A 26579-nucleotide genomic window follows, 5' to 3' on the forward strand; every position below is an offset into this window, starting at 1 on the left:
GTGTGGGAGAAAACTGGAGCACGGGAAGAAATTACAAACTCCACACAGACAGTGACCCGAAGCTGGAATTAAACCCGGGTCCCTGGCGCTGTGAGGCAGCTGTGCCACCCAAACAATTTGAGTACATCCACACTGCATTCTCCCCGAGGCCAAAAATCCTCTTTTAAGGTGTAGAGCCCAGAATGGAACTCGGAGCTCTTGGTGTGGGCAAATCAGAGTTGTGTACAGCTGAAGCATGAATTTATCCATTTGCTTTGAAGATTTTATTCAAGAAAGATTGTCTCCAAGTTGTATTTAACTCCCCTTTGCCAGGTCACCCATGTTTCATTCATATGGAATGTGATGAACAAAATTTGGTTTTAAAACGCTCCTGTGACCCCCCCTACTCACAATAAAAGTTTTAAAAGGTGAAATCTTGTCCATCTGTTGGGATTGTTGAGAAAGTTTGATTCTTTCCTATTATTGGTCTCCATGGTGACCATAACACTTGATTTTGAATATAAACTGATCCCTTCCTCCACATTCCTTCCGAAATATAACAATTCTTCAGTTTGTTCCTGAATGAATATGGATAATCGTGTCTCCATACAGTGTTAGCAAACATCTGTCCCTTTGTTTCAGTTTGGGCTGAGCTTGTTCATGGAGACATCAATAGATGGAAGAACTAAGATCGAGCAACAGAGTGCTGTACAACTGAACAGTTGGCTTCTTTACTGCATCTGTAGAACAAATATTCAATAGTATTTCTTGCAGAGCACATAAAGGACCAAGGGCCTCAGGATATGATAATTTTGTCAAACTCTCATTGATGGCAGTCCTTCTTTATTCCTCAAATTCAGTTGTGTTTGCTGTGCCAATAATTTCCATTTGGAACTGGCACACTCATTCCATGGCAGATGATGGAGCTCCACTTTGGGTACATTATGCACAACCAGATTTCTCATTAAATAGCACTGAAAATTTCGCTCTCCTTTGAGGGATTGACAGGAACAGATTCTACCGTTTTCTGCGCATCAGTGGAACCTGATCCAGAAGCTCAGCACAGTTTTTAATTATGGCTTCCGTCATCACCTATACTGGAACTACTGGGAAGTGGGTCATCCAGTCCCTTGAAGTGCAGAGAGAGAAATTTGCCAAACTAATAATGGAAACTTTGAAATTATCTTTGAAATCTCAAAGTGTATTTGACAGAAGGCTGAGTTGTCACAAGTGTAATACCTATCCTCTAATTGTTTTCAGAATCTCTATTTGTTCATTTTCTGTATTCAAACTGAAACTTTGATCACATAATTGAATGTCACACATTAAGTACAAAATGTCAATGGCTTTTCTGCTAGATTGTAAATACTGGATCTGAACATCTTGGTCCCAGCCATCCAATTACAACTTTCAAGTTAATTACTATAAAATATGTTCCATCTCTAATATTAATGCCTTCCAAGTAGAATTCCAGACGTTTTGGGGTAGTGTGCACTGCCATTTCCAATCATAATCCAATATTGATGTTGCCCACAAACTCAACTCAACCATTGGACACATATGAAGTAAGATTTACTTCAGGAGATCTTAAAGCGTGATCACAGTTTCAATTTAAATTGTCATTCTTACTTTTTTAGGTGTCATCTGGCCTTTAATGTAACAAAATGTCCCAAAGTGCTTAAGTGCAGTATGATATAAAAATTTGACAGTGAAATACCGAAGAAGGTATTAAACCGGATGACCAAACATTTGGTCAAAAAAGGAGGTTTTAAGGAGCATCTTAAAGGATGAAAGATCAGAAGGACGAAGAAATTTGAGAGAAGTCCACAGCTTAGGGTCTTGATAGTTGAAGTCACAGCTGTCAATGGTGGAGTGGTTGAGATCAGGAACGCTCAAGAACCTGTCTGCAGGTAGCCCATATCAACACTTAAAAATTAACCAAACCTATGTTTCTATTGATAAAGCTTGATTTGAGTTATTCACACTCAGTACAGACACAGAAGTGTTTCAATTCTGATTTAGTACTTCCATTATCAGCATATGTGTAGTTGCTGGGCCAGATTATTTGCTGGTGTTCCAGTATGACATTATAAAGTTAATCTCATATCTGATTAGTAATAGTTTATTCCTGCGTGAAGGACATTCTAAATATAGAGCTGTATAAAAAAGTTGGTTAACAAAATTATCATACCAAACAAAGTGAGAGAAACTGCAAAGTCTTTAAAAGATGAGAAGAGGTCAACAGAGGTATAGATCTACTTTGGATGAAAAAACAGCATGAGGGCACTACATAAAGAAATTTTAAATGTTATTTCTTAGAACAGATAATTTAATCAAAGGGGTTAATATCTAAAATAATGGTAATCATTTGAGAGGAGAGGGTTATAATAGATTTCACTTTTAAAAATAAGAGGCTGGATAGACTGGGGTTGTTCTCCCTAGAGCAGAGAAGGCTGAGGGGGGGATGACGGGGGTAGGGATCTGACTGAGGTATACAAAATTATGAGGGACATAGATAGGGTAGATAGGAAGAATCTTTTCCCCTTAGTAGAGGTTTACAGCATGGAAACAGGCCCTTCGGTCCAACTTGTTTTTTTCACCCCTAAGCTAGTCCCAATTGCCTGCATTTGGCCCATATCCCTCTATACCCATCTTACCCATGTAACTGTCTAAACGCTTTTTAAAAGACAAAATTGTACCCGGCTCTACTACTACCTCTGGCAGCTTGTTCCAGACACTCACCACCGTCTGTGTGAAAAAAATTGCCCCTCTGGACCCTTTTGTATCTCTCCCCTCTCACCTTAAACCTATGCCTTCTAGTTTTAGTCTCCCCTACCTTTGGGAAAAGATATTGACTTGCTGATCTATGCCCCTCAGCCTCCTATGCTCCAGAGAAAAAAATTCCAGTCTATCTAGCCTCTCCTTATAACTCAAACCATCAAGTCCCAGTAGCATCCTAGTAAATCTCTTCTGCACTCTTTCTAGTTTAATAATATCCTTTCTATAATAACGTGACTAGAACTGTACGGGGGTCAATAATCAGGGGGCGTAGATTTAGGATAAGGGGCAGGGGATTTGAGGAAAAGCTATTTCACCAAGAGAGTGGTGGAAATCTGGAACTCACTGCCCGAAAGGGTGGTAGAGGTGGGAACCCTCACAACATTTTAAAAGTATTTAGATGAGCATTCAAAACGCCATAGCATTCAAGGCTATGGACCAAGTGCTGGAAAATAGGATTAGAATAGATAAATGTTTGATGGCCAGCACAGACAGGATGGACCGACGGGCCTCTTACTGTGCTGTAAAACTCTATGATTTCTTAGTCCCACACAAGTGCTTTGGAATTTACTGAATGTCTAAAATAGGGAACAGGGTGATTCTGTTTTACAAAGGTAAAATACTACAGATGCCAGAAATCTGAAATAAAAACAGAAAATGTTGGAAATACGGAGCAGAACAGGCAGCATATGTGGACAGAGAAATAGAGCAAATATTTCAGGGCAGTGTCATTCCGTCGGAAAAAGTTAGATATGTAATAAGTTTTAAGCAAGTGAAAGGGACGGTGGCGAGATAAAGAACAAAAGGCAAGGTCTATGATCAGGCGAAGGACAGGAGAGATAAAAAGATAAGAAAGCTTCATAGGGCAAGGGTAAAAGTGCAGTTGTAATGGCGCAACTGAAGAAATAAAAGTTCCGTCCAGAGGAGGTGTGATTGGCAGAAAGATGAACAGTTGCCGTCTGAACACAAAACGGGGCGGGCGGGCGGGCGGGGGGGGGGGGGGGGAGAGAGAAACAGAAAAAAGCCAAAACTAGCAAAAAAAAATCAACAAAAGAGGGGCAGAGGTATCAATCTAAAATTGTTGAATTTAGTGTTGAGTTTGGGACACTAAAGTGCCCAGTCAAAAGATGAGGTACTTTTGCTCCAGCTCTAGTTTTTATTCTGTACACTTACCTCCATTAATTCGCGGCGAACATGATCTAAACATACTCAAAATTACATCTTTGGACCCTATATCGAATTTAGGATGATGAGAATAACCGTAGACCGTAGATAACCTGCAATAATTCGTACAGCACTTTATTTCTGTCAATTACTTGGTAGGCGAGTAGAAATTAACAAGAGTTCTTCGAGGGAAACTACATTCTTACCTGAATGAAGCAGATAGTAACTTTTTAAAAAACATGGTGCAAACAGTATGTGCCACCTTAATACACAGAGAAAGAGTTGTAAATGTGTCGTAGACAAATACATCGGTTTAAACCGAAACTCTTACCACCTAAGCTGCAGAACAGTTTACAAAGGTGTGGCAATGATTACAATCTCTGTACTATCTGTGCTTTCACAAATAATCAGGTTCTGGCTGACTATCATCTGCTGTAAGTACTGAGATGTGGTTTTGTGTTTTCACAGGGCATGTCCGCTGTGAGCAGCCAGTTTGACATTTTCTGCTTTTGCCAATCACAAAGATGGCGAGGGCCATTTAATGTGGAATGATGGACATGAGGCATGATCAATCGGAGTGAGAGGCTGGCCTCCGTTGGCCAATCAGGTAGCTGCCTGGGGGAAGGGGGGTGGTGCCTGGGATGCTGAGTTGAGCTGAAAGTTGCAATGTTTGTTACAATCCAGTTTGTAGCGAGTGAGTGAGTGCAGCGTGGGAGGCTGGTCAAGATTATCATTGAACATGAAGACTAAGCAGGTAGGGGCTCACTGGCGCTCGGGTTACAGGTGCCTTTCGTGCTCACTCCAGCCACTGGGTGTTATATAAGGGATCCCCGAGGCTCGCACTGTTCGTCTTCGCAAAAGTTCAGACTCCCAGCAGCTGCCGCCTTCCGAGCCCTGCGCCTTTTTTTTTTAACGATGTAATTAAAAATAAATGACTTAACTGCACCCTCTTGCCTCCAGCCGGCCTAAGTGTTTTAGCAGAAGGTCTAAAAATGTCGCCGGCAAGTCACAAAGAGGAGTCAGGAAGTCCGTTCAACGCAGGCAGTGGTGTCCTGACCCACCAGTTGGCCCTCCCTATCTGAAGCAGGTTGGCACGGGCATTGCTGGAATGGCAATCTAAAGTCAGGGTGGCACAGACGTTAGCTGGGAGGCTAACTTTCTTTGTGGTGATGATCAGGACACTGCTGGAGGCTGTTTACGAGGTTAAAATACAATTGTTGTTATCTGAATGTGGCTATTGTCACAAGAAGAAAGGTGCCAGTAAATTGTATAGTTTGTTTACCAGACTCAATCTGTGCTGCGTCCAGGAAGTGTTTTGTTTTAAAGCTGCACGCTCTTGGTAAGTGACAGCGAATGTGAAAGAGTGTGCCTAAATTAAACCAATTAAAGGCCTTTTCATGTATCTGTCGAGCATATTTTATTTGCATTTCAAATTCTGTCCATTATAAAGTGGAACAACCAAGGTGCAATGTTGTTAGTTGTTTATCTCCCCCATTTAGGAAAATAAAGTTGTAAACCGCAGGGATGCCGAAGATTTTCAGTAGTCCTCAAGAGAGTTGAGGCCCAGTCACTTTTTTCCATTTATATTTGGCACCAAGAGAGTGGTTTGTAAACATTCCAGCAGGCCTATGTCAGTCGGGTGGTGCACATGGAAAAGCTCTGAGTGTAGATTTTGTCATTATAAAGGTGCTTTGTGTAAACAGTGAAAGCACTGGCGGAATAGTGTCAGGCTTCCAGCAGTGAGTGGGCGAGTCAGACATAAATATGAGGTCACATATTAGATTCTCGAAGGTTGTCTAGTCACTTTGGGTTTTTTTTTAAAAAAGTATTTTTGTTTTACCTTCGCCCTCTCCCCACAGTTTTCAGGTTTTCCCTAACAGTGCTAGGGAAGTGTTCCTTCAGCACCAGCAGTTTCCAGTCCTTTGACCAAACGGGCATCCTACCCAGTTTAGGTTCAAATAATCAAGGGGAAGAAATTCCAACTTCAATGGCAGCGGAGGGAAGGGTGGGGGTGGTGGGAACAGAGGGGCCATCTAAAATGAAAAGGAATGCAAAATGTGTAACAACAACTTGCATTTACAGTCAGCTTTACCAGCCACGCTCGTCAACACTCTGCTGACTTCCCACCTCTACCCCGAATTAGTCCATGACTGGAAGGCCCAAGGATGGCCTTCCTACCCCGCTGCCAATGAGCGTTCTCATGTGGGAATTAATGCCCATGTAAAGGCTGCATCCCACCGTTACTGGTATTAAGCTAGCAGTGGGAAGGAGAGCTCACCTTGCGAGAGTACAATAAGCAAGGGTTGCTTGCAGGCTCCTTGGGGAGGGAGGAGGTAGGAGGGGGTGAGTATGGGGAATCCTTTGTTTGAAGATACTCAGTCCTTGATCCAGTGGTTGCATTGATTTGATTTCATTTATTATTGTCACATGTATTGGGATACAGTGAAAAGTATTGTTTCTTGCGTGCTATACAGTCAAAGTATACCGTACATAGGGAAGGAAAGGAGAAGGTGGAAGAGAGTATGTCTGGGGAAGACAGGGTCCTTGATTATGCTGGCTGCTTTTCTGAGGCAGTGGGAAGTGTAGACAGTGTCAATGGATGGGAGGCTGGTTTGAGTGATGGACTGGGCTTGGTTCACGAATGACCCTTTGTAGTTTATTGCGGCTTTGGACAGAGCAGGAGCCATATCAAGCTGTGATACAACCGGAAAGAATGCTTTCTATGGTGCATCTGTAGAAGTTGGTGAGAGTTGTACCGGACATGCCAAATTCCCTTAGTCTCCTGAGAAAGTAGAAGCATTTGTGGGCTTTCTTAACTATAGCATTCGCTTGGAGGGACCAGGACAGGTTGTCGGTGATCTGGACACCTGAAAACCCTGAAGCTCTCGACTTCGTCTACTTCATCCCCATCGATGTAGACAGGGGTACGTCGTCCATTACGCTTCCTGAAGTTGATGACTATCTCCTTCGTTTTGTTGACTTTGAGGGAGAGATGATTGTTCATCAGATTTTCTATCTCTTTCTTGTATTGTGTCTCATCATTGTTTGAGAGCTGACCCACTATGGTGGTGTCATCAGCAAACTTGAAAATCAAGTTGGAGGGGAATTTGGCCACGCAGTCATAGGTGTATAAGAAGTATAGTAAGGGGCTGAGAACACAGCCCTGCAGAGCACTGGTGTTGAGGATGATTGTGGAGGAGGTGTTGTTGCCTATCCGTACTTGGCCATCACAGTCTGTCCCATGTACAGAGCTGTAATCATTTTTTGATCTCTCCAATCAACTCTGATAGCCTCCTGCATTCGCAAGTTTTGCCAGCTCAACTGGCCAAAAACATTTTCATATACCACAAAACAGGTGCACACTTTTGCTGGCATTTGCTTTCTTTCACTGAAGGTTCTCATCACTGCTATCGCTTAAAAACTGAGTGTTTTCCTTTCACTTTGTTAGAATTTTAAACCAAGTGAAAGATTTTGCAGATTGTTTTGCCTCCCCATTAGATGCACACAATTTGCAAAAAGCTTGAGGCATAAAGCAAATATTAAAATATACTACGCAAGGTATTGACACTTTATAAAACATAACATCTGCCACCTGAATGATTGTGGAAATTGTAAATTGTGAGAGTCCCTTATGGAGTCTCACTTGGGTTCAGAGCCATACAGGAGTGAGTGACAATGCCAAGTAATGTGTTAAAACAACAATATGAATAGTTAAAATAAAAAAATACAGATATAACTATTATAATTTATATTACAAAAAAATGACTTTATTGAAAGGTGAAAGCACTTAGTAAAAAGAAGACCGCTCTACTAACTTACTGTAACACTACATTACAGATATGTGTGTGATATATACACTGCGTTACAAACATTAACTCCAAATTGATCTCTTCCATGGCAGGAACCTAATTTGGTAAAATCCGCCTTGGTTCGTACATCAACAAGCCTCCGAGTAACCTTACAACAGTTGAGCACTATGGTCAGTCACTCCATTACTGGTCCTTCCTCCTGTAGTCTCCAGTGGTTGACCATTCCACTCTGGCCACAGCAGTGCATCCTGGAGACAGTGCCCCTTTAGGCCAAATTTCTGGTTCCATTCCAGGCTTTTGGGGGCCTTGTTCAGACATTCTCAAAACAGGTCTGATAAATGTACATCCTTCTCCTCACAGGCACTGCAGACTTTCGTAGACTTTGCCATATTCAAGTTGTTTATCTATCCTTTGATCTGCCATCAATCAGATTGTTCATCCACCAACCAAACCTTATCTCCTGATTCCACACCATAGTTGACCACTCCATATAAGGCTATTCAATGTCCTGGCTTGTACTACAAGGGGTCATGGAATGCAGTAAGTAAAAGGACTTCTTAGAAAGGGAGAAAAAAAGAGAGATGATGGCCAATATGGAAAAGAAGTCATCACTGATTCTTATTGATTGATTAATTAATCAAACCATTGCTGGGTTTAGATCAATGTTTACAAAGTGGGATTCAATAAAAGATAACTTCAAAAATTCAATATTGGTTTAAAATCAAGAACAAAGCAAAATTAAATGCAGAAATGCATGCCTCAAGCCTACAAAGTGATTCTTCAGAGTTGAATAAGAGTGATACACCCATGAACCTATTGAGCAGGCGTGAGGGAGTATATGCTCTTCTCCTATTTCCTATATTCTTCTGAAAACCTAATCAGAAAATATAGCTGAAACAGATTGAAGTGTTGAAAGTGAAATCCGACTTCACAAAACATTTAGACAATTTAATTGTATAATTTGTCGTATCCAAAAATGTAAAGTTTCAAGATTTTAAAAATAGAAACCTTAATTATGTTTATGATGCACCAACCAAGAACCTTGTAAAGGAATCGTTGAACATTGATGCAGCGTTGTATTATATAATGCAGTAAGAAGTTTAACAACACCAGGTTAAAGTCCAACAGGTTTATTTGGCAGCAAAAACCACACAAGCTTTCGGAGCCCCAAGTCCCTTCTTCAGGTGAGTGGGAATTCTGTTCACAAACAGGGCCTGTTTGTGAACAGAATTCCCACTCACCTGAAGAAGGGGCTTGGGGCTCCGAAAGCTTGTGTGCCTTTTGCTACCAAATAAACCTGTTGGACTTTAACCTGGTGTTGTTAAACTTCTTACTGTGTTTACCCCAGTCCAACGCCGGCATCTCCACATTATATAATGCATCCATAATTATTGTTTCACGAATTTGTTTCTCAAATTTTGTATTGTACATTGACTTTCTGTCTGTGTTTTTCAACTTGTGTGTGTATATATAGTCTGCACGTATACTTGTGTATTGCTCCCGTTTATGGTAAATTTCCTAAACCTCTTGTTTAAGGTTGGGATCCGTCGTTCAGCACGCCTCAGGAATAGAGAGCTCTGTTCCGCAGCATCGAACAACCCCAAGCAGGATGTAAAGGGTGACAGCTCGATGCAGAAAACAATCGTGGTAAGGAAAATCACAGCATCATCCCACCTAACCTTCCCTCTGATATAAATCCATATCCATAAATTAATTGCTTAGTTTTTGAAAATTATTGTAACAACAGCAACTTGTACATTTATACAGCATCTTTAATGCAATAAAACATGCCAAAATATTTTTCAACAGAGTTATTCGGCAAAATCTAGCAGCAAACTTTATAAAGAGATATGAGTACATGTCGGCAAAAGCTTGTCAGAGAGGTTTTTAAGGAGCACATTTCAGAGTTTGGCTGTAGGCAGCTGAAGGCACAACCCCCAATGATGGAGTGAAGGAAATTGAAAATGTGCAAGAAGGGAAGTTGAATGATTGCAGCAATCTGATTGTGTGATAGGACTTTAGGAGATTGCAGAGATAGGGAGGGGCAAGGCAATGGTGGAATTACATAAGGAACTTTCAGAGTTTGGATGTAGGAAGCTGAAGACACAAACGCCAATGACGGAGCGAAGGAAATTGAAAATGTGCAAGAAGACAAGATCCTGGTGCCAATGAGCACTGTGAATGAAAAGACCTGAGGTTAAATTGTCCTTGTTGCTTTCTGTGTGTCACTGCCCTGGGTTGTGGAGCTCATCTTATGAAGAAAGGTTGAACAGATTGGGCCTATTATTAGGGTCCCAGACCAGAACCCCAATTTACGTTAAGAAGCCAGACTAGACCCCAACATTTTTTTTTGTTTTGGCATAGATGTGAGGAAAGGCTTCTTCCTTCCAGGAATGATTCCACTGACAAATTAGGGATCTTTTATAATGAAACAAACTTCATTTATTAACACAGTTTAAATATAACTCTAACAAATGAAGCAGCTTAACCATTAACAAAGAACAAAGAACAATACAGCACAGGAACAGGCCCTTCGGCCCTCCAAGCCCGCGCCGCTCCCTGGTCCAAACTAGACCATTCTTTTGTATCCCTCCATTCCCACTCCGTTCATATGGCTGTCTAGATAAGTCTTAAACGTTCCCAGTTGAACAATATTTAAAAATGAAAAGGGAAACAACTTTAATTTCTAACTTATCACTGTTTCAGTTCCAAATAAGTAACAATCCACTTACAAACTTAAATGCCACTTTTTATTACAGCTTGCAACCATAAATATACTTGCTATAATGAATGTAGACAGTCTTGAAGCTTTCAGAGAGAGATAAGAGTTCCAGAAGCCTGCAAAATCCTTTGAACTTCAAACAGGCTCCAGCTGCAAACTAAACTGCTTTCTGCAAAAGCATTTTCTCTTGCTGCTAAAGACCCAGGACTGCACATAAACCACATCGTCACATGACCCTGAAAAATCACTCTAACCAGAAATCCCAGGAGAACTTGAGTAAACAGAAGTCCATTAACTCAACTTAACTATTTACAAGGCTAAAATGAGTAATTATCCTGCATCAGAGTTGTATTCCCCCCATACATACTGACTACCTGTACAATAAAGCTGAATTTTTAAACATTCCCCTTAAACACAAAAATACAGTATGCATATATCCATATCAATTGCTCTACTTTCATCACACTACACCCATTATAATTTATAAGGATCTGAGGTGATCTTATTGAATCATATAAGATCCTGAAGTGACTTGGTATGGTAGATACCTTGCGGGAGTGTCTAGAACTAGTGGACACAGTTTAAAAATAAGAGGCCCATTGTTTAAGACAGAGATGAAGAGAATTTATTTTTCTCTGAAAGTGTCATTGTTATGTGGAATTCTCTTCCCCAGAAAGCAGTGGACGCTGGATCATTGAAGGCAGAGATAGACAGATTTTTGTTAGACAAGGAAATTAAGGGTTATGGGGGGAGAGGGGCAGACAGGAGTTGAGATGAAAGCCAGATCATCTCTGATTTTTTTGAATGGTGCAGAAGGCTTGAAGGGCTGAATGACCTACTCCTTCTACTAGGTCCCATGTTTCCATGGCTATTGAATCCCGGTGATCAGAATGAATTCCAAATGGTCCTCAGTCCCATTTGAAGTGGTGTCCCAGTTATAACATTTTTGGGATCTGGCAGGACATGGATTTGGGAGGTTTCAACATGCTCAAGGATTTTGGAAAGGAAAATGAGGTTGGAGATCTGGTGGTAATTCACAAGGTAGTTTTTCTTTTGCGAAGGGTGATGATAACAGATTTGAGATGGAGTACCTGAGGAGTAGTGACTGTTAACATGGGGTCTGGGAAGGGAGGTTGAGTGGTCAGCAGCTTGTTTGAAATGGGAATAAGAGTTCAGGAGCTGAGTCTCACAGGTAAGGTGAGTCCAGAGAGGGCATAGGAAAAAATAGGAGAAATATTCAAGAAAGTTAAGTTTGGGGCTATGAAGGTGTTGCCATGGTATCATTCAGTAATGCTCCCACAAATTGTAGCAGTATGCCATCTTCAATTTTTACAGGTCTTACAAAATAAATGGTATGCTTCAGGGGGAAAATAATAGTTTGGGTTGGAGACTTGAACTAGGGGACACAGTTTAAGAATAAGAAAGTCTCCCTTTTTAGACCGAGATGAGGATTTTTTTTTCCTCTAATGGTCATTTGTATGTAGAATTCTCATGCCCAAAAAGCAGTGGAGGCTGGATCATTGTCTAGCTCTGTCTTAAATAAATTCAGTTTTTGACAGACAAGAGAGTCGAGGGTTATGCGGGGGCAGACAGGAAAGTGAAGTTGAGACTACAGCCAGATCAGCCATGACCTACTTTAGAATTTAGTTATCATTCTGGGTGGCACAATAGTTAGCACTGCTGCCTCACAGCCTCAGGGACCCGGGTTCGATTCCTGGCTTGGATCACTGTCTGGGTGGAGTTTGTACATTCTCCACGGGTCTACGTGGGTTTCCTTCGGCTGCTCTGGTTTCCTTCCACTGTCCAAAGATGTGCAGGGTAGGTTGATTGACCATACTAAATTGTCCCAAGATATATAGCTTAGGGGGTTCAGCGGGGTGGAGTACCGGAGGTGACCAGTTCGGGAAAACTCAGACAATACAAGACACACAAAGCCGGTGTTTCTGAACCAAAGACGTAACTTTATTTAACTAGCAGCTGCTAGGAGATTATCAGAGAGTCGACTCAGCTCTCAGATAGAGCAGATGAACCACTCCAAATAGACCTGACCTTTACAATTCAAAACGGATCAATTATAGGTTTTCTTATCAATCATTCCCGCCTTACATTAGCATAAAATCAATCGCCTTTAGTATACACGTATCAATAATAATCCCTGTCATGCACCTCAGCCAATTGCATTTTACCATCTAGCATAATGATATCTTATTCATCTATTAAATCCAGACCCTAACTCCCACCTTGGCTAAAGTCACTTCCCCATTGCCAGGTTACTCTAGATACTCGCCATACGGGTCAAAGTGAATGTTCCCACCGGATCATTGCCAAACTGGATGGACACATGATCCCACGTCCCGGCACATTTCCATTCTGAGTCTGGACAATGAATACACCTGTTCATAAAATTGCAATATGCGTTCTCGCATAAGAAATTTTCTGATATGAGTTTTGCTAACTACAGGGTTCCCAGGGTTTTGGTTCTGAACTATTCACCTTCACCATCACACCTTGCGGTAACTTGCCTTCAGCTAAAGTGAACAATAATTCATGCAGTACTTAAAATGCATTAAAAATATCAGCATATATGTTTTAAATCATAATTACTTGTTTAATTCTCTTACTGCATTCACGTGCCTGTAACCTGTTCTCTTGTTAGCTTATATTCTTGTTTTAAGAATCACTTAACTCTTTGCTAGTAATTCTGCCAGTGCCTTAATGCCTACTGTCTATAAACCATATTGGTTTGTTAGAATTTTCCCACATCATGGGCTAAATACGTGGGGTTACAAGGATAGGGACTGGGTAAGATGTTCTGTTGGAGAGTCGGTGCAGGTTCGATGGGCGGAATGGCCTCCTTCTGTACTGTAGGGATTCTATGATTTTTTCACAACTCTTTATATCTTTACATTTAGAAACATTTTTATCAGATCTGTTTCCTCTATGTGCCATTGATGTGGAATTAGTCAATTTAAAAATGCCATGTTAGATATCTATTTGTGTCTGTGAGTCAGAAGATTGTGGGTTCACGTCTCACTCTAGGACTTAAGCATAACAATTAAGGCTGATGGTCCAGTAATGAGGGAGTGCTGCACTGACAGAGATGCCATTGTTGGAATATGATGTTGAAGCAAGGCACTTGGGGAGTTATCCCCGTGTCCTGACCAATATTTATCCCTCAATCAACATCCCCGACACCCCCAAAAAATGATTTGGTCATTGTCACATTGCTGCTGTGTGCAAATTGACTGTTGTGTTTCTGATACCGCAGTGACTACACTTGGAAATAATTTCATTGGCTGGTAAAAGATTTTGGCATGCCTGGTCACCTTGAAAGTTTTTTAAAAGTTTATTTTTGAGTGTCGCAAGTAGGCTTACACTACAGACACGTGAATGCAGTAAGAGAATTAAACAAGTAATTATGATTTAAAAGATATATGCTGATATTTTAAATGCATTTTAAGTACTGCATGAATTATTGTTCACTTTAGCCGAAGGCAAGTTACCGCAAGGTGTGATGGTAAAGCGCGAATAGTTCAGAACCAGAACCCTGTAGTTAGCAAAATTAATGTTAATTTTGTTAGGGTCTGGATTGAAGTTACTGTGAAAATCCCCTCATCGCCACACTCCAGCGCCTGTTCGGGTACACTGAGGGAGAATTTAGCTTGGTCAATGCACCCTAACCAACACATCTTTCGGATTGTGGGAGGAAACCGGAGCACTTGGAGGAAACCCACGCAGACATGGGGAGGACATGCAAACTCCGCACAGACAGTGACCCAAGCCGAGAATCGAACCCAGGCTCCTGGTGCTGTGAGGCAGCGGTGCTAACTACTGTGTCACCATGCTGCCTCAGATGCTATATGAATACAAATCTGTTTATTTTCTTTGTGACAGGGTTGGTTGACAATTGGAAAGTGTGTGCTTGCCTTTGGTTCGGGTTGATATGTATCTAGTTACGTAACCCAGGAGCTTGATGAGCACATTTTATTGGTAATTTCAGAATGGTGCACACGTTTAACTTAATGACGTCCGTGTCACTGTATCTTGCTTCTTATAAATCTTTCTGTTGGACTGTCCCACCAATAAGATGGCATTATTTGCTTGTAATGAAGATTGTGTCAGAGATTTGGGGAGGGAATATGTCAACTCCGTGTTAGAGGGTGAATTCATTTTATTCCTGGATCTTTCCCCCACTCCTGAAGATGATATATAGAAGGGTACAGCCCACTGGGGCGAACACCTCACACACAATTCTTCACCTGTGATACCTAGCAGAATATTTGCTCATGGTGGGTACCTCACAGATGCATCTAATCCTAAATTCACAAATTACTCAGATTTTGGAATGCTTTATATGATAATGGATTGCATGCTGTCAACTGGTTAATACAAAAAGGATTGAAAGGCAACAAGTTTAAGTTTAAAAAGCAAAAGCGTTGTTGACTTTTCTGGAAGGAGATTTTATCCCTTTTATCTTCTCCAACTTCTTATGAATACACAGCTGGCAATCAGGAATCATAGAATCCTACAGTACAGAAGAAGGCTATTCGGCCCACTGAGTCTGCATCGACCACAATCCCACCCAGGCCCTATCCACATAACCCCATATATTTTACCCTAGCTCGTCACTCTGACACTAAGGGGCAATTTTAGCCTGGCCAATCCACCTAACCCGCACATCTTTGGACTGTGGGAGGAAATCGGAGCACCCGCAGGAAACCCACACAGACACTGGGAGAACGTGCAGACTCTGCACAGACAGTGACCCAAGCTGGGAATCGAACCCGGGTCCCCGGCGCTGTGAGGCAGCAGTGCTAACCACTGTGCCATCGATTACAATCTCTACTCAGAAACGTTGGAAAAAATATTAGCAAAAAATTAGCTGCAAAAAACTGACTGAGCAAATTATTCATTGAAGGAAAACTGAGGAATTGAATCAGGAATTCTTAACTGTTGTTCTCAACATTGGAACAAATCAGAAGGTGATCCCAATGAGATATCTGACAGTCGTTTTGATTTCCTCTACAACTGAATAGCTTCAGGATTTATAATCAGAATTGGTTAGTATCTTTCCGCTGTAAGTTGTGATATAAAGTCTGGAGCTACAGTGGTGTGTTTTCTGCATTCTGCTCTTGAAAGTTGCTGACTATTCTGAGTTCTGGTTCTACAAGAAGTGGAGGCCCCTCTTCCATGCCACTCCCTATCACCCTTCCACAAATGTGCCTGTGACCATTTTTCATCCATTAACCTAAACAGTGAGTCTGGACAGCCTATTAGACTGAGGGCACCTTAGCGTTAAACATCACTCTCCTTTTACCAGTGTTTGTTTCACCTTGCAGCACAGGTTAAGTTCAGGAGGCAAGAATCAGAACTGCCAAGTGTAGCATCTTTATATAGCTTTGAGATTAGGTAACTTAGCACTGCATAATGATGGAACCTTGGGTCATCCTGGCCTCGTACTTGGCTCTCCCCCTAAGTTATCAATGGAGATAAAATATACTGTTTTAATTAACCTGCTGCACCAGGTGGGTGGCCTTAGCTAGCCAAGCATCGGAAAATTAATTTATGTGCTGGTAAACTGTCTTAGTTCAACTCCATTGCTGAGTAAACCTGGGGTCCATAAGTCTCAGCTAATGCCAACCTTCACTTCAACTCTCTGGACTGAGGCAAATGAGATGTTTACCTCCTGAGGACAAAGTGTTGATTTACACTATACAAGGCAAACACAAACCACCTTGTCCAGGTTTCTCAGTAGCTTAATTTGGCAATGTCTAAACATGGTGATGGTTTTCTGAACATGACAGACATTCACCTGATCAAAAGCTTAATTAAATTTCACAAGGGCAACCTTCATCTCTATAGCATGGTCTCCAGCACTCAATTTCCACCGTTCAATGCAGCTCACTGTTACACAATGTCCTCTTTTGTGTGGCATGTTTAGGAAGATAAATTCTGTCCTGGCATCCCTTTCATTTCTAAGTTTCTTCGACTTGCTTGTGATTTATGAGCCATATTTTGAATTAGCTCTTGTAGTGTGAGTTCAACCTTCAACCAAACGGATTCCATTTGCATTGGTTTTTCCTTCAACCTGCAGTTATGATTGGTAACTGACTGTAAAAGTAAATAATTACTGTAACAATACCAGCAAAATGCTATGACATCAATTCCATTGCACTGAAGTTAGAACTTACTAATTTTTTACCTTGTGAAGAGAGTTGTGCGACCTAAAAACTATATCCAATGAGCTACTGTCATAAAATTCTTTAAGTGTCAGGCAAAAAGACATTAAATCCTCCTGCTGTACAGTATTTCTTGTGCCCTTCAGAGAATTCAGTGTTGATACTTTAAAGGTTGAAGGTTTCTTCTGAGTCATCAGATCTCACAAGAATGTACCAGAGCGGGAACGCCAGAAACACTTAGAATCTACCTGTGATCTTAAAGCTGCCTATTATAGAGCATAATGGAATATATGTAGAATGAGCCTCTCAGAGTTATTTTAAAAAGAAACCACTGGTCCCATTTTTTCCGATATAGGATTACTGATTAAGTAAGTACTGATTACACAGATGGTGATGCACTTGGGGCACATTTTATAGTTGTTTTGAAGTCAGTGGAGTGTGCCGGTGATGTAATCCCATGCCTCTACGAATTCTGCCCAGTGTGCAGTAACTCAGACCACTTTGTTTTGAAGGGGGAACATTTGGATTATGGTTGAAGCAGATTTTCTATAAAACCAGCAATTAATGCTTTTGCTTTAAGAGCTATCATATACCATCATTACTTTTCTCAGTGGTAAAACGCAATACTCTATGGCAGGTCTGATTTTCATTTATTGTATTTATCTCCCTTCCCTCGTTTGTGTCCTCTCCCACACAATTGTTACAGGAACTGCAGTGGATGATATGATCCGTTACACCCTGCCTCTGGACCTTTAGTAAACATGCTTTGTGCTGTACATTTAGCATGCTAGACTTTGTTCCCCGAACACACTCTGCATCTACAACCAACAAAATGTCCAGTCTCCCAGACTGTTCTATGATCTGCCTCCATGGACTAGTCATTAGGAATAAGGATGGGACCAGTTTTCAAAAGTTTATTTATTAGTGTCTCAAGTAGGCTTGCAATGAAATTGCTGTGAAAATCCCCTAATCGTCACACTCTGGCGCCTGTTTGGGTGGCACAGTGGTTAGCCTCACAGTGCCAGGGACCCAGGTTCAATTCCCAGCTTGGGTCACTGGCTGTGTGGAGTTTGCACATTCTCCCCGTGTCTGCATGAGTTTCCTCCAGTTGCTCCGGTTTCCTCTCGCACTTAAAAGATGTGTGGGTTAGGTGGGATTGGCCATGCTAAATTGCCCCATAGTGTCAGGGGGACTACCTAGGGTAAATACATGGCGTTATGGGCATAAGGCTGGGTGGTATTGTGGTCAGTGTAGACTCGATGAGCCGAATGGCCTCCTTTTTTTTTATACTTTTCCAATTCAATCAAATCAAATCCAATTCAGAGTCTCAACAAGTTGAGACATTTCCGATCCAGGCTGACAAGACAGGGCGGGCGACTAAACCACCCTGTCCTGGGCCCGATCTACATGAGCCAAGCTGATTGGAGAAGGGGGAGGTTCCTCCTCCAAGACTTGGGCTCATTTGCATCTTAGCCAAAAGGCCGAGATGCCACTTTTAAAAATTGCTTCATATGAAACATATGAAGCCTCAGCGTAACCTAATGACCTCAACCAAGTGCAGCATCCTCTCCATGCTACACTTGATCTTAGCCAAAAGGTCGAGAGGTGCACTGTAGGATTCTATAATTCTACGCTGAGGGAGAATTTAGCATGGCCAATGCACCTACCAGCACGTCTTTCGGACTGTGGGAGGATACCGGAACACCTGGAGGAAACCCACGCAGACACGAGGAGAACGTGCAGACTCTGCACAGACAGTGACCCAAGCTGGGAATCGAACCACTGCTAGCCACTGTGCCACCCACAGTGAATGCTATGTTGATAATCTAAGCTGTACGCGAGATTTCTCATGAGTCACCAGCAGTGACTGTCATGGCATTGTTCATAGTAAGTCAAAGATTGCAGTTTTATAAGGATAGGATTATTACAGTAAATCTTAAAACTGTCTGCTGCTAAAGTGAATCTGTCCCCACCTTTTAAAGCCTTTGGGTTGAATTGTTGTAAAGAAGCACTTCTCCTGTTTAACTGAAAGCTAAAAGTTTCTCTGCATATCAGCAGATGCGAATAAATCCCTAACTCCTCAAAAAAGTGCAGCTCTCTTTCGTACTTGCATTTCTAAAAATACTGTTTTGCATCTGTAACAATGCGTGGCAGATATAAAACATGCGTCGGCTAGCAGATCACCTGTGATATTACTCTGATCCACAGCACGGTTGTAATGTTTAGCTGCCTACCTAATCTGGGCCTCAGGGAGTTCTAGATGGGCAAATTCAGTTAATTGTAGCTACTTAAAATTCGTTGAGATCAATTGCAGTATTGTAACCATTTGGAAATGTCAACCTTCAATTCGTGATAGTTTCTTTGTTTTTCATATAATTGGCACACACTGGACACCACTTTTCTTCCCATGTACATAAAATGATGGAGCTAGGAATGATGACACAAAAACTTAATGACTATGTTTAATATCACAGTGGTCTAATTTGCAAGCAGCTTTTGGAGAGTTCTGGTAGACAATGCTTTAGCTGGGGGCAGGTCTGCTTTTCCCTCTGATTTTCATGTATTGGATCCTTTGGGTCCTCTCCAATACAATCGTAAATGGGAACTGCAGTGCATGATATGATCTGTTTATATTTTCCCTTTGTAAGCCTGTTTTGTATTGTACGTGTGGAGTGTTGGACTTTGTTCCCCAAATAAACTGCATCTACCAACAATAAATTGGCGCGGCACAGTGGTTAGCACTGCTGCCTCACAGCTCCAGGGACCTGGATTTGATTCCCGGCTTGAGTCACCGTCTGTGTGCACATTCTCCCCATGTCTGCGTAGGTTTCCTCCGCGTGCTCTGGTTTCCTCCGACAGTCCAAAGATGTGCGGGTTAGTTGCATTGGCCATGCTAAATTGCCGCTTAGTGTCCCGGGATGCATAGATTAGAGAGATTAGCGGGGTAAATTTGTGGGGTTACAGGAATAGAGCCTAGGTGGGGTTGTTGTTGGTGCAGACTCGATGGGCTGAATGGCCTCCTTCTGCACTGTAGGGTTTCTATGATTCTATTCTATGATAAAGATTACTAGTCCTGTGACAATACCACTACAGCACTGCCTCCTCTGAAATGTATAAATCACCCAGCAGTGCAAGAGTAGGTTTTGTCCTTCCAAACATGAGTTGTACCTAGAAAGAGAATTTATTACTACTTCTTCTTCTTAGGCAATCCTTCAGGATCGAAGATGACTTGCCTTCATTCTGCTTTGGCGGCTTCTGAGATGGCTGATGAGTCCAGAGCTTGAACTGCAGACTCTGCCACATGGAAGTCAGGTGGTGTTTGAAAGGGTTGGGTAGAGGAGGAGTTTGGAGGTTTGTGCGCTGTCTCCCACGCCTCAAATAATTTATATGATGCCGGAGCAATGGGCTGCTAGTTGCAAATTTGTCTCTGCTATTATTGGACAATTTCTGATGATGAATTAATAGTAACATTAAAAAAATTGCAAATTACTAATTCACATTGGCTTGAATATGATTCCGCCCCCCCCCCCCCCCCCAACCCACCCGGCCCAACTGTAGTATACCAAAATCTTAAACATGTCTCACAACAATGCAGAATGGTATCTTTAAGGTAATCAAGATCCTTTATGGGTGACATGGTGGCACAGTGGTTAGCACTGCTGCCTCTCAGGCCAGGGACCCGGGTTCAATTCTGGGCTCGGGTCACTGTTTGTGCGGAGTTCGCACATTCTCCTCGTGTCTGGTGCTCCAGTTTCCTCCCACAGTCCAAAAATGAGCACGTTAGATGGATTGGCAATGCTAAATTACCCCTTAGTGTCCCAAAATGTGCAGATTAGGGGGATTAGCCATGGTAGATGTGTGGGGTCATAGGGATAGGACGGGGAGAGGGCCTGGGGAAGATACTCTGTCAGAGAGTCGGTGCAGACTTGATGAGCCGAATGGCCTCTTCTGCACTGTAGGGATACTATAATGCGTTGTATTCCTAAATGAAGTTGATATTTGAAGTGATACAATGTTTTTAGTAATGACTTCTTTTTGTTTTTGCTACAGCCTTCACACGAAGCACTGCCCGCACTGGATAAATTAGCTTCCAGTGCAAGTAACCATCCGTTAAAAAAGCAGAAATGTGAAAGAGTAGAGACAGTGGAGAAAACCAGCGCTGCTGAGCAGGATCTGGAAGATTCCGCAATCACCCTTCCTCACAAACCATGTCACAAATCGGCAGAGCAAAATGAGAAGCCAATTGTTAACGAGGACCGTGCAGAAGTGACCCCAGCAGCTCCAGAAGATGAAGCACCCTCCACGACCACCATGGTGTGGAGAGACACGGAAATACAAGTGGAGCACCAAGCTGAAACTGAAGAATTGATCAATAATAACAGTCCTTCAACAGAGATACCCACTAAGAAATTATTGGAAGTTATCGATAAGGGCACGTTGGAAAACAAGGAAGACATTGAGAAAACAGAGAAAAGTGTGGAAAGTGACACAGAAAGGAGAAATAGTATGGAGATTGATCAGCCACCAGGCACCTCATTCAAAGTGGATAACAGCATTTTTCTGGACGAGGACAGCAATCAACCAATGCCTGTTGGCAAGTTTTTTGGAAATGTAGAGATCATGCAGGTTGGTGTCATCAATAACTGTTCTTCCTTATTCATTCAGTTTCTACGTGGAAGGAGTAGGATGTTATTTTGTGGAAGTTTAAAAAGAACATAGGGAAAATTTTCCTTTTCAAGAAAAAAATGTTGCCTGAAAGAAGCTTGTTTTAAAGCTTAGAGTTTATTTTATTAGTGTCACAAGCAGGCTTACATTAACACTGCAATGAAGTTACTGTGAAAATCCCCTGGTCACCACACTCTGGCGCCTGTTCGGATACACTGAGGGACAATTCTGCATGGCCAGTGCACCCTAACCAGCACGTCTTTCGGAGGGAACCAGAGCACCCGGAGGAAACCCACGCAGACGCGGGGGAGAACGTGCAGACTCCGCACAGACAGTGACCCCAAGCCGGGAATCAAACCCAGGTCCCAGTGCTAACCACTGTGCCACCTTACCACCGTGATGCTCGGCACTGCAATAGAGTTTCAGTCTGGTGTGCAATGAACCGGATCCTTCTGAGCCAGAGGAAAAAGTTGAATCTAGAATGTATAGTAAGAAAATTAGCAAGAACTCTTATCAATTACAAACCAGAAACAAAACAACCACTATAATGAATACCCTTAACAAATAGATCTAAAATGTTCCAATCAAACAAAACCCTTGCCATAGACAAAACCCTTTAAGCAAGTTCAACACAGCAAAGACTAATGCTCAAGTGATACTGAAATTGAGTCCTTTGGTTGAATTCTGCAGTTCTGTGGCTACACCCAGAACAGTTTGAAGTCCGAACAGCTTCCCAGAACCCCAGGTAGACTCTGGTCAAGCCACCAACACAAGATTTTCTACTCCAGGAAGGCTTTCAGTTAACCCACTGAATTTCCAAAACCAGGGAGAGGGAGACTTCTTTCCAGCTTATTGTCCCTTCTAAAACTCAAACCTGCAACTCCAAATTGAAAATGAAAAAAACTCCTAGCACCTGACCTGCCAATCAGTTTTTCACCTAGCAATGTAGAGTCATAAACATCCCAGCAAAAATAAACTAACCCCCGTTTAAGCAGCAATAAAAGGACATCTCCAGTCAAGCCAGTGCCATAATGACATTAGCTAAGGCTGTGAGCTGAGAAAACACTGAAGCTGTGAGAGCTGCAGAGATCACTATTTAAAAAAAAACTTTTTTAAAGGTACACTAACGTCACAATAGCTCTGACCTACAGCATTAGCTCCACAATTAGATAGAAAACCAGGCACAGAAAAGGTGGTCCCAATATCAATCCAAAAGAACCAAATTAATTGGTTGATATTCATTTTATAAACTCAAAAAGCTGGAGATAAATTATTGATGTTCTTGCAGTCTTGGATCAACCCCTTCGACTCTGGCCACAATACCGCTTAAACCCAGGTTCTTTATTTGCTTTCAAACAATTGCAAGCCAACAAAGCCATGTTACTAAGGGCCTAAAACCATTACAAGCAAAGCAAATGCCATTCTCCAAAGATGTGTGGGTTAGGTTGATTGGCCATTCTAAATTGCCCCTTAGTGTCCGGCGGACTAGCGGGGTAAATATGTGGGGTTACGGGGATAGGGCCTGTTGTCAGTGCAGGATCGATAGGCCTAGTGGCCTCCTTCTGTGATTCTGTGGATTCTAGGTATTCTCGCAATTCTAAACCATCTACCAGTGCACGTGTTTTAGGAGCTGTATCCAACAGTATTATGAAACTCTTTAGTGTCACCAAAGCTTTTTCTTGAAAGAAAGATTTGACTGAAATGAAAATCGCTCAATAACCTTGTCAAAGGGAATCTTAGCCAGGAATGCTTGTGCGTTAGGAACTGATCATATCAGGAAATTTAGCAACTGTGCATTAAATTGGGAAATTGTAATCCTCTTCTGTAATGTGTCTTTTAATCGACATTATATGCATACACATCTAACAGTTAGCCAACTTAACACTCCTTCAGATAAAAGCAAGATACTGCGGATGCTGGATATCTGAAATAAAAACAGAACTTTCTGGATAAGCTCAGCAGGTCTGGCAGCATCTGTGGCGAGAAACAGAGTTAGTGTTTTGGATCTTAATGATTCTTCTTCAGATCTGCTTTTAACCGATTTGCTGCATTTTGTCCAGAACCATAGTGATTGGTGACCAGTGAAGTAAGAAGGTCTTTACTATTTTCAAAAAACCAAATTCCATTTGAATTCAAGGCAGAATCTAATAACTGGCCCCCAAACCAATCAGATCAGGTTGTTATTATCCATGAAGCAGTTTTAAAGTTTAAACACATGCATTTATTTTTGAAACATATTCTATAAGGATATAAGGGGCATAGGTTTCAGGTGCGAGGGGCAAGGTTTAAAGGAGATGTATGAGGCATATTTTTTTACACACAGTGCCTGGAACTCGCTGCCGAGGAAAGTAGTGGAAGCAGATACGATAGTGACTTTCAAGGGGCGTCTGGACAAATGCATGAATAGGATGGGAATAGAGGGATATGATCCCCGGAAGGGTAGGGGGTTTTAGTTCAATCGGGCAGCATGGTCGGTGCAGGCTTGGAGGGCCAAAGGGCCTGTTCCTGTGCTGTAATTTTCTTTGTTCTTTGATATCTGTCAGTTTTATGCCACAGATATTGTAAAGGTGCATTGAAGAAACTCTTTAAAATTACACCATTGTCACCAATTCATCATTTCACCTTTAGCACTCAAATTTGAATGTCCAAATTTGTGAAGCTCCAATTAATATACTATATAGATGTTAGAATTCTGAATAATTCCGTGACAGTGGTTTATAATCCTTACGAGTAGTTGAGATTAGCATTCATCTATATTAATCTTCTAGACTAATGACAAAGGCCAGCACTGCTGCCATCTGTCTACACCTGATTGAGTCAGTGCACCACCCTTAATGCTCATGTTGCAACCCCATCGCAATGAAGTGCATGTTCCAGTTGTAAGTGAGAGCAGCTCTTATTAAATGGGCAACGATTAGGGCATTATTCTGAAGTATATGTAAGAACCGGTTGCTACCAGTTGGGGAAGAAAAGGGAGTCTCTGCCTGTGTTCTTTGTGTTTTGTGAATAAACCTATGTTAAGGAAAGTGAAACCTATGTTAAGGAAAGTGAGTGAGCAGTGAGTTCTGACACTTAATTCCCTTTTCCCCCCACTGCCCCCTGAAATATGCCTAAGACTAGTAAGAATATCACAAGGTCCTCACTGGAACTTTATAATCATTAGTGCCCTATACGGGGGAAGGTGATCTAAAAGATATAGCATAACACAGCATAATGAATGTTTCAGGATCTTCCGCAGTCGGTGCCTCTTGTGGATTCTGTCACCAGGCGAGAGTACAGGAGGCGGCATTTCATTGCAAAAGATGAAGAGGACGAAGAACTGGAGGACAGGGCAGTGGATGAGAGAGCAGGAGAGTCAGCGGTCCTGCCGCCTTCGGAAAATGAGGTATAACACGACTTGTTGTTATGGGAACTACTTAATGATGGGAGTGTTTTCATCAGCAGACATCGACAAGAATAGTGATACTGAGTCAATGGGAGTACCTCACGGTTCAGCTCGTGGCTGACGCCAGTTACGCCTACAAAAGCAAAATACCGCAGATGCTGGAAACCTGAAATAAAACAGAAAATGTTAAAAATACTCAGGCAGCATTTATGGAGAGAGAAACAGAAGGGGGGAGATGAATAAAATAGCAGGAATTTGGCAGCACTTTGTGTTGTAGTTACACCCACCCCCTTCACAGCATAAGAATTGGTTTGGGATTTGAATGAATGTAAAGCAATTGAAGTCTTTTGTTCCCTATCCCAATGTTCTACGTTTGACTTTTGACTAAGTTGATAGCAAAACTGACTTATCACCGTCAATGCTCTATCATGAACTGGAGTGAGACACCAGTAGCAATAAGAAGAAACTGTGTTCACGGGAGAAATTTGACTTTTGAATTAAGTTCAGAAATGCACATTCTCAAACGTTAATGGCCAACCAGAATAAAAGCCATTCTCCTTCAATGGAAAGCAATTACAATAAAATTGCTTCATTTGCTGTGCTCGAATTATACTATCTAGTGGTAAACCATAGAATGCAATGACAGCTATTCTGTAGAACTTCTCACTAGCCTTTATTTTTATTCATTTTCAGAATGTGGGCATCGCTGGCTAGGCTAGCTTTTATTGCTCATTCCATATTGCCCTTGAGCGAGTGGTGGTGAGCTGCTATCTTGAATTGCTGTAGTCCATGGAGTGTATGTACATCTATAGTGCTGTCAGGAAGGGAGGTCCAGCATTTTAATCCAATGGCAGTGAAGAAGTCAGGATGGAATGTGGCTTGAAGGGGAATATGCAGGTGGTGATGTTCCCATCATCTGCTGCCCTTGTCCTTTTAGGTGGTAGAGATTGTGGGTTTGGAAAGTGCTGTCAAAGGAGCCTTGGCAAATTGCTGCAGTGCATCTTGTAAATGGTACACACTCTACCATTCTGCATCGGTGTTGGAGGGAATGGTTGTTGGACGTGGTGGATGGGGTGCATTCGAGCCAGCTACTTTGCCCTGGATGGTGTCTGGCTTCGTGAGTACTGTTGGAGCTGTACTCACCCAGGCAAGTGGAAAGTATTCCATCACAGTCCCGACTTGTGCCTTGTGTTATGGCATGGCCCCCAAATCCCAAAGGGAAACTTGAAACAGCTGCCAGAATGGTTTTGCAATTAGTGTATTATATGGAGGTTTTCTGAAATCAGAAGTCACTTCTCAGACCAATTGTGATGATTTTATATTAAATCCCTCTCATGGCAACAGTCCTTATAGATTTTCTAATCTATTAAATTCCAGTAACCTTACTACACAATGCCGTGCTGCTCCGAGGGTGTTCTCTGAGGGTGATAGCAATCTGATTCTCACAGGTCTGGCCTTGTTCACACCTCTGTCTTCTCTGAGATCTCACCAGTTACTCCACTGACTTTGCGATTTCATCAGCTACCACCAACACAGTCTTCAATGTTTTCTTAAATCTGTTTTTTACCCTTTGATCTTAACCTCTATTGTTTCCTATAATTCCTAGATTAGAAGTTCCTTTTTCCCAGAATTTATCAATCCTTATTTTTCACATCATGGCTCCTATCTTTTTAAAGTGCGTTTACCCTGTCTTTCCTCAACTATTTACAATCTTCCAATGTGCATATGTTGTACTTTGAAATACCGCAGTCAACTTCAAACCACTTCTCCCTTTAACGTTGTGTAACTTTTCATTCAAATTCTTCTGGCTTACTCTGATTATCACTCTATTAAACCAACTGCCTTCACACCCTTCTTATTAATATTTGACCTTCTATCTCTAATCCAATAAAACCTAT

The 26579-nt window shown here is 41.8% G+C and overlaps 1 protein-coding gene across 1 annotated transcript in view; it reads left to right on the plus strand.

Annotated features, from left to right (window-relative positions):
* Positions 1-4538: 4538 nt before the first annotated feature.
* c22h1orf174 (chromosome 22 C1orf174 homolog) overlaps positions 4539-26579 on the plus strand; it is a 28041-nt gene continuing 6000 nt past the window's right edge. The window contains exons 1-4 of the mRNA XM_078239166.1: positions 4539-4675; positions 9267-9377; positions 20682-21257; positions 24523-24681. Coding sequence (XP_078095292.1) covers positions 4661-4675; positions 9267-9377; positions 20682-21257; positions 24523-24681 — 861 coding nt within the window. The 5' untranslated portion in view covers positions 4539-4660. The remainder of the gene's footprint in view (positions 4676-9266; positions 9378-20681; positions 21258-24522; positions 24682-26579) is intronic.

This window comes from Mustelus asterias, chromosome 22, assembly GCF_964213995.1.
Source record: "Mustelus asterias chromosome 22, sMusAst1.hap1.1, whole genome shotgun sequence".
NCBI lineage: Eukaryota > Metazoa > Chordata > Chondrichthyes > Carcharhiniformes > Triakidae > Mustelus > Mustelus asterias.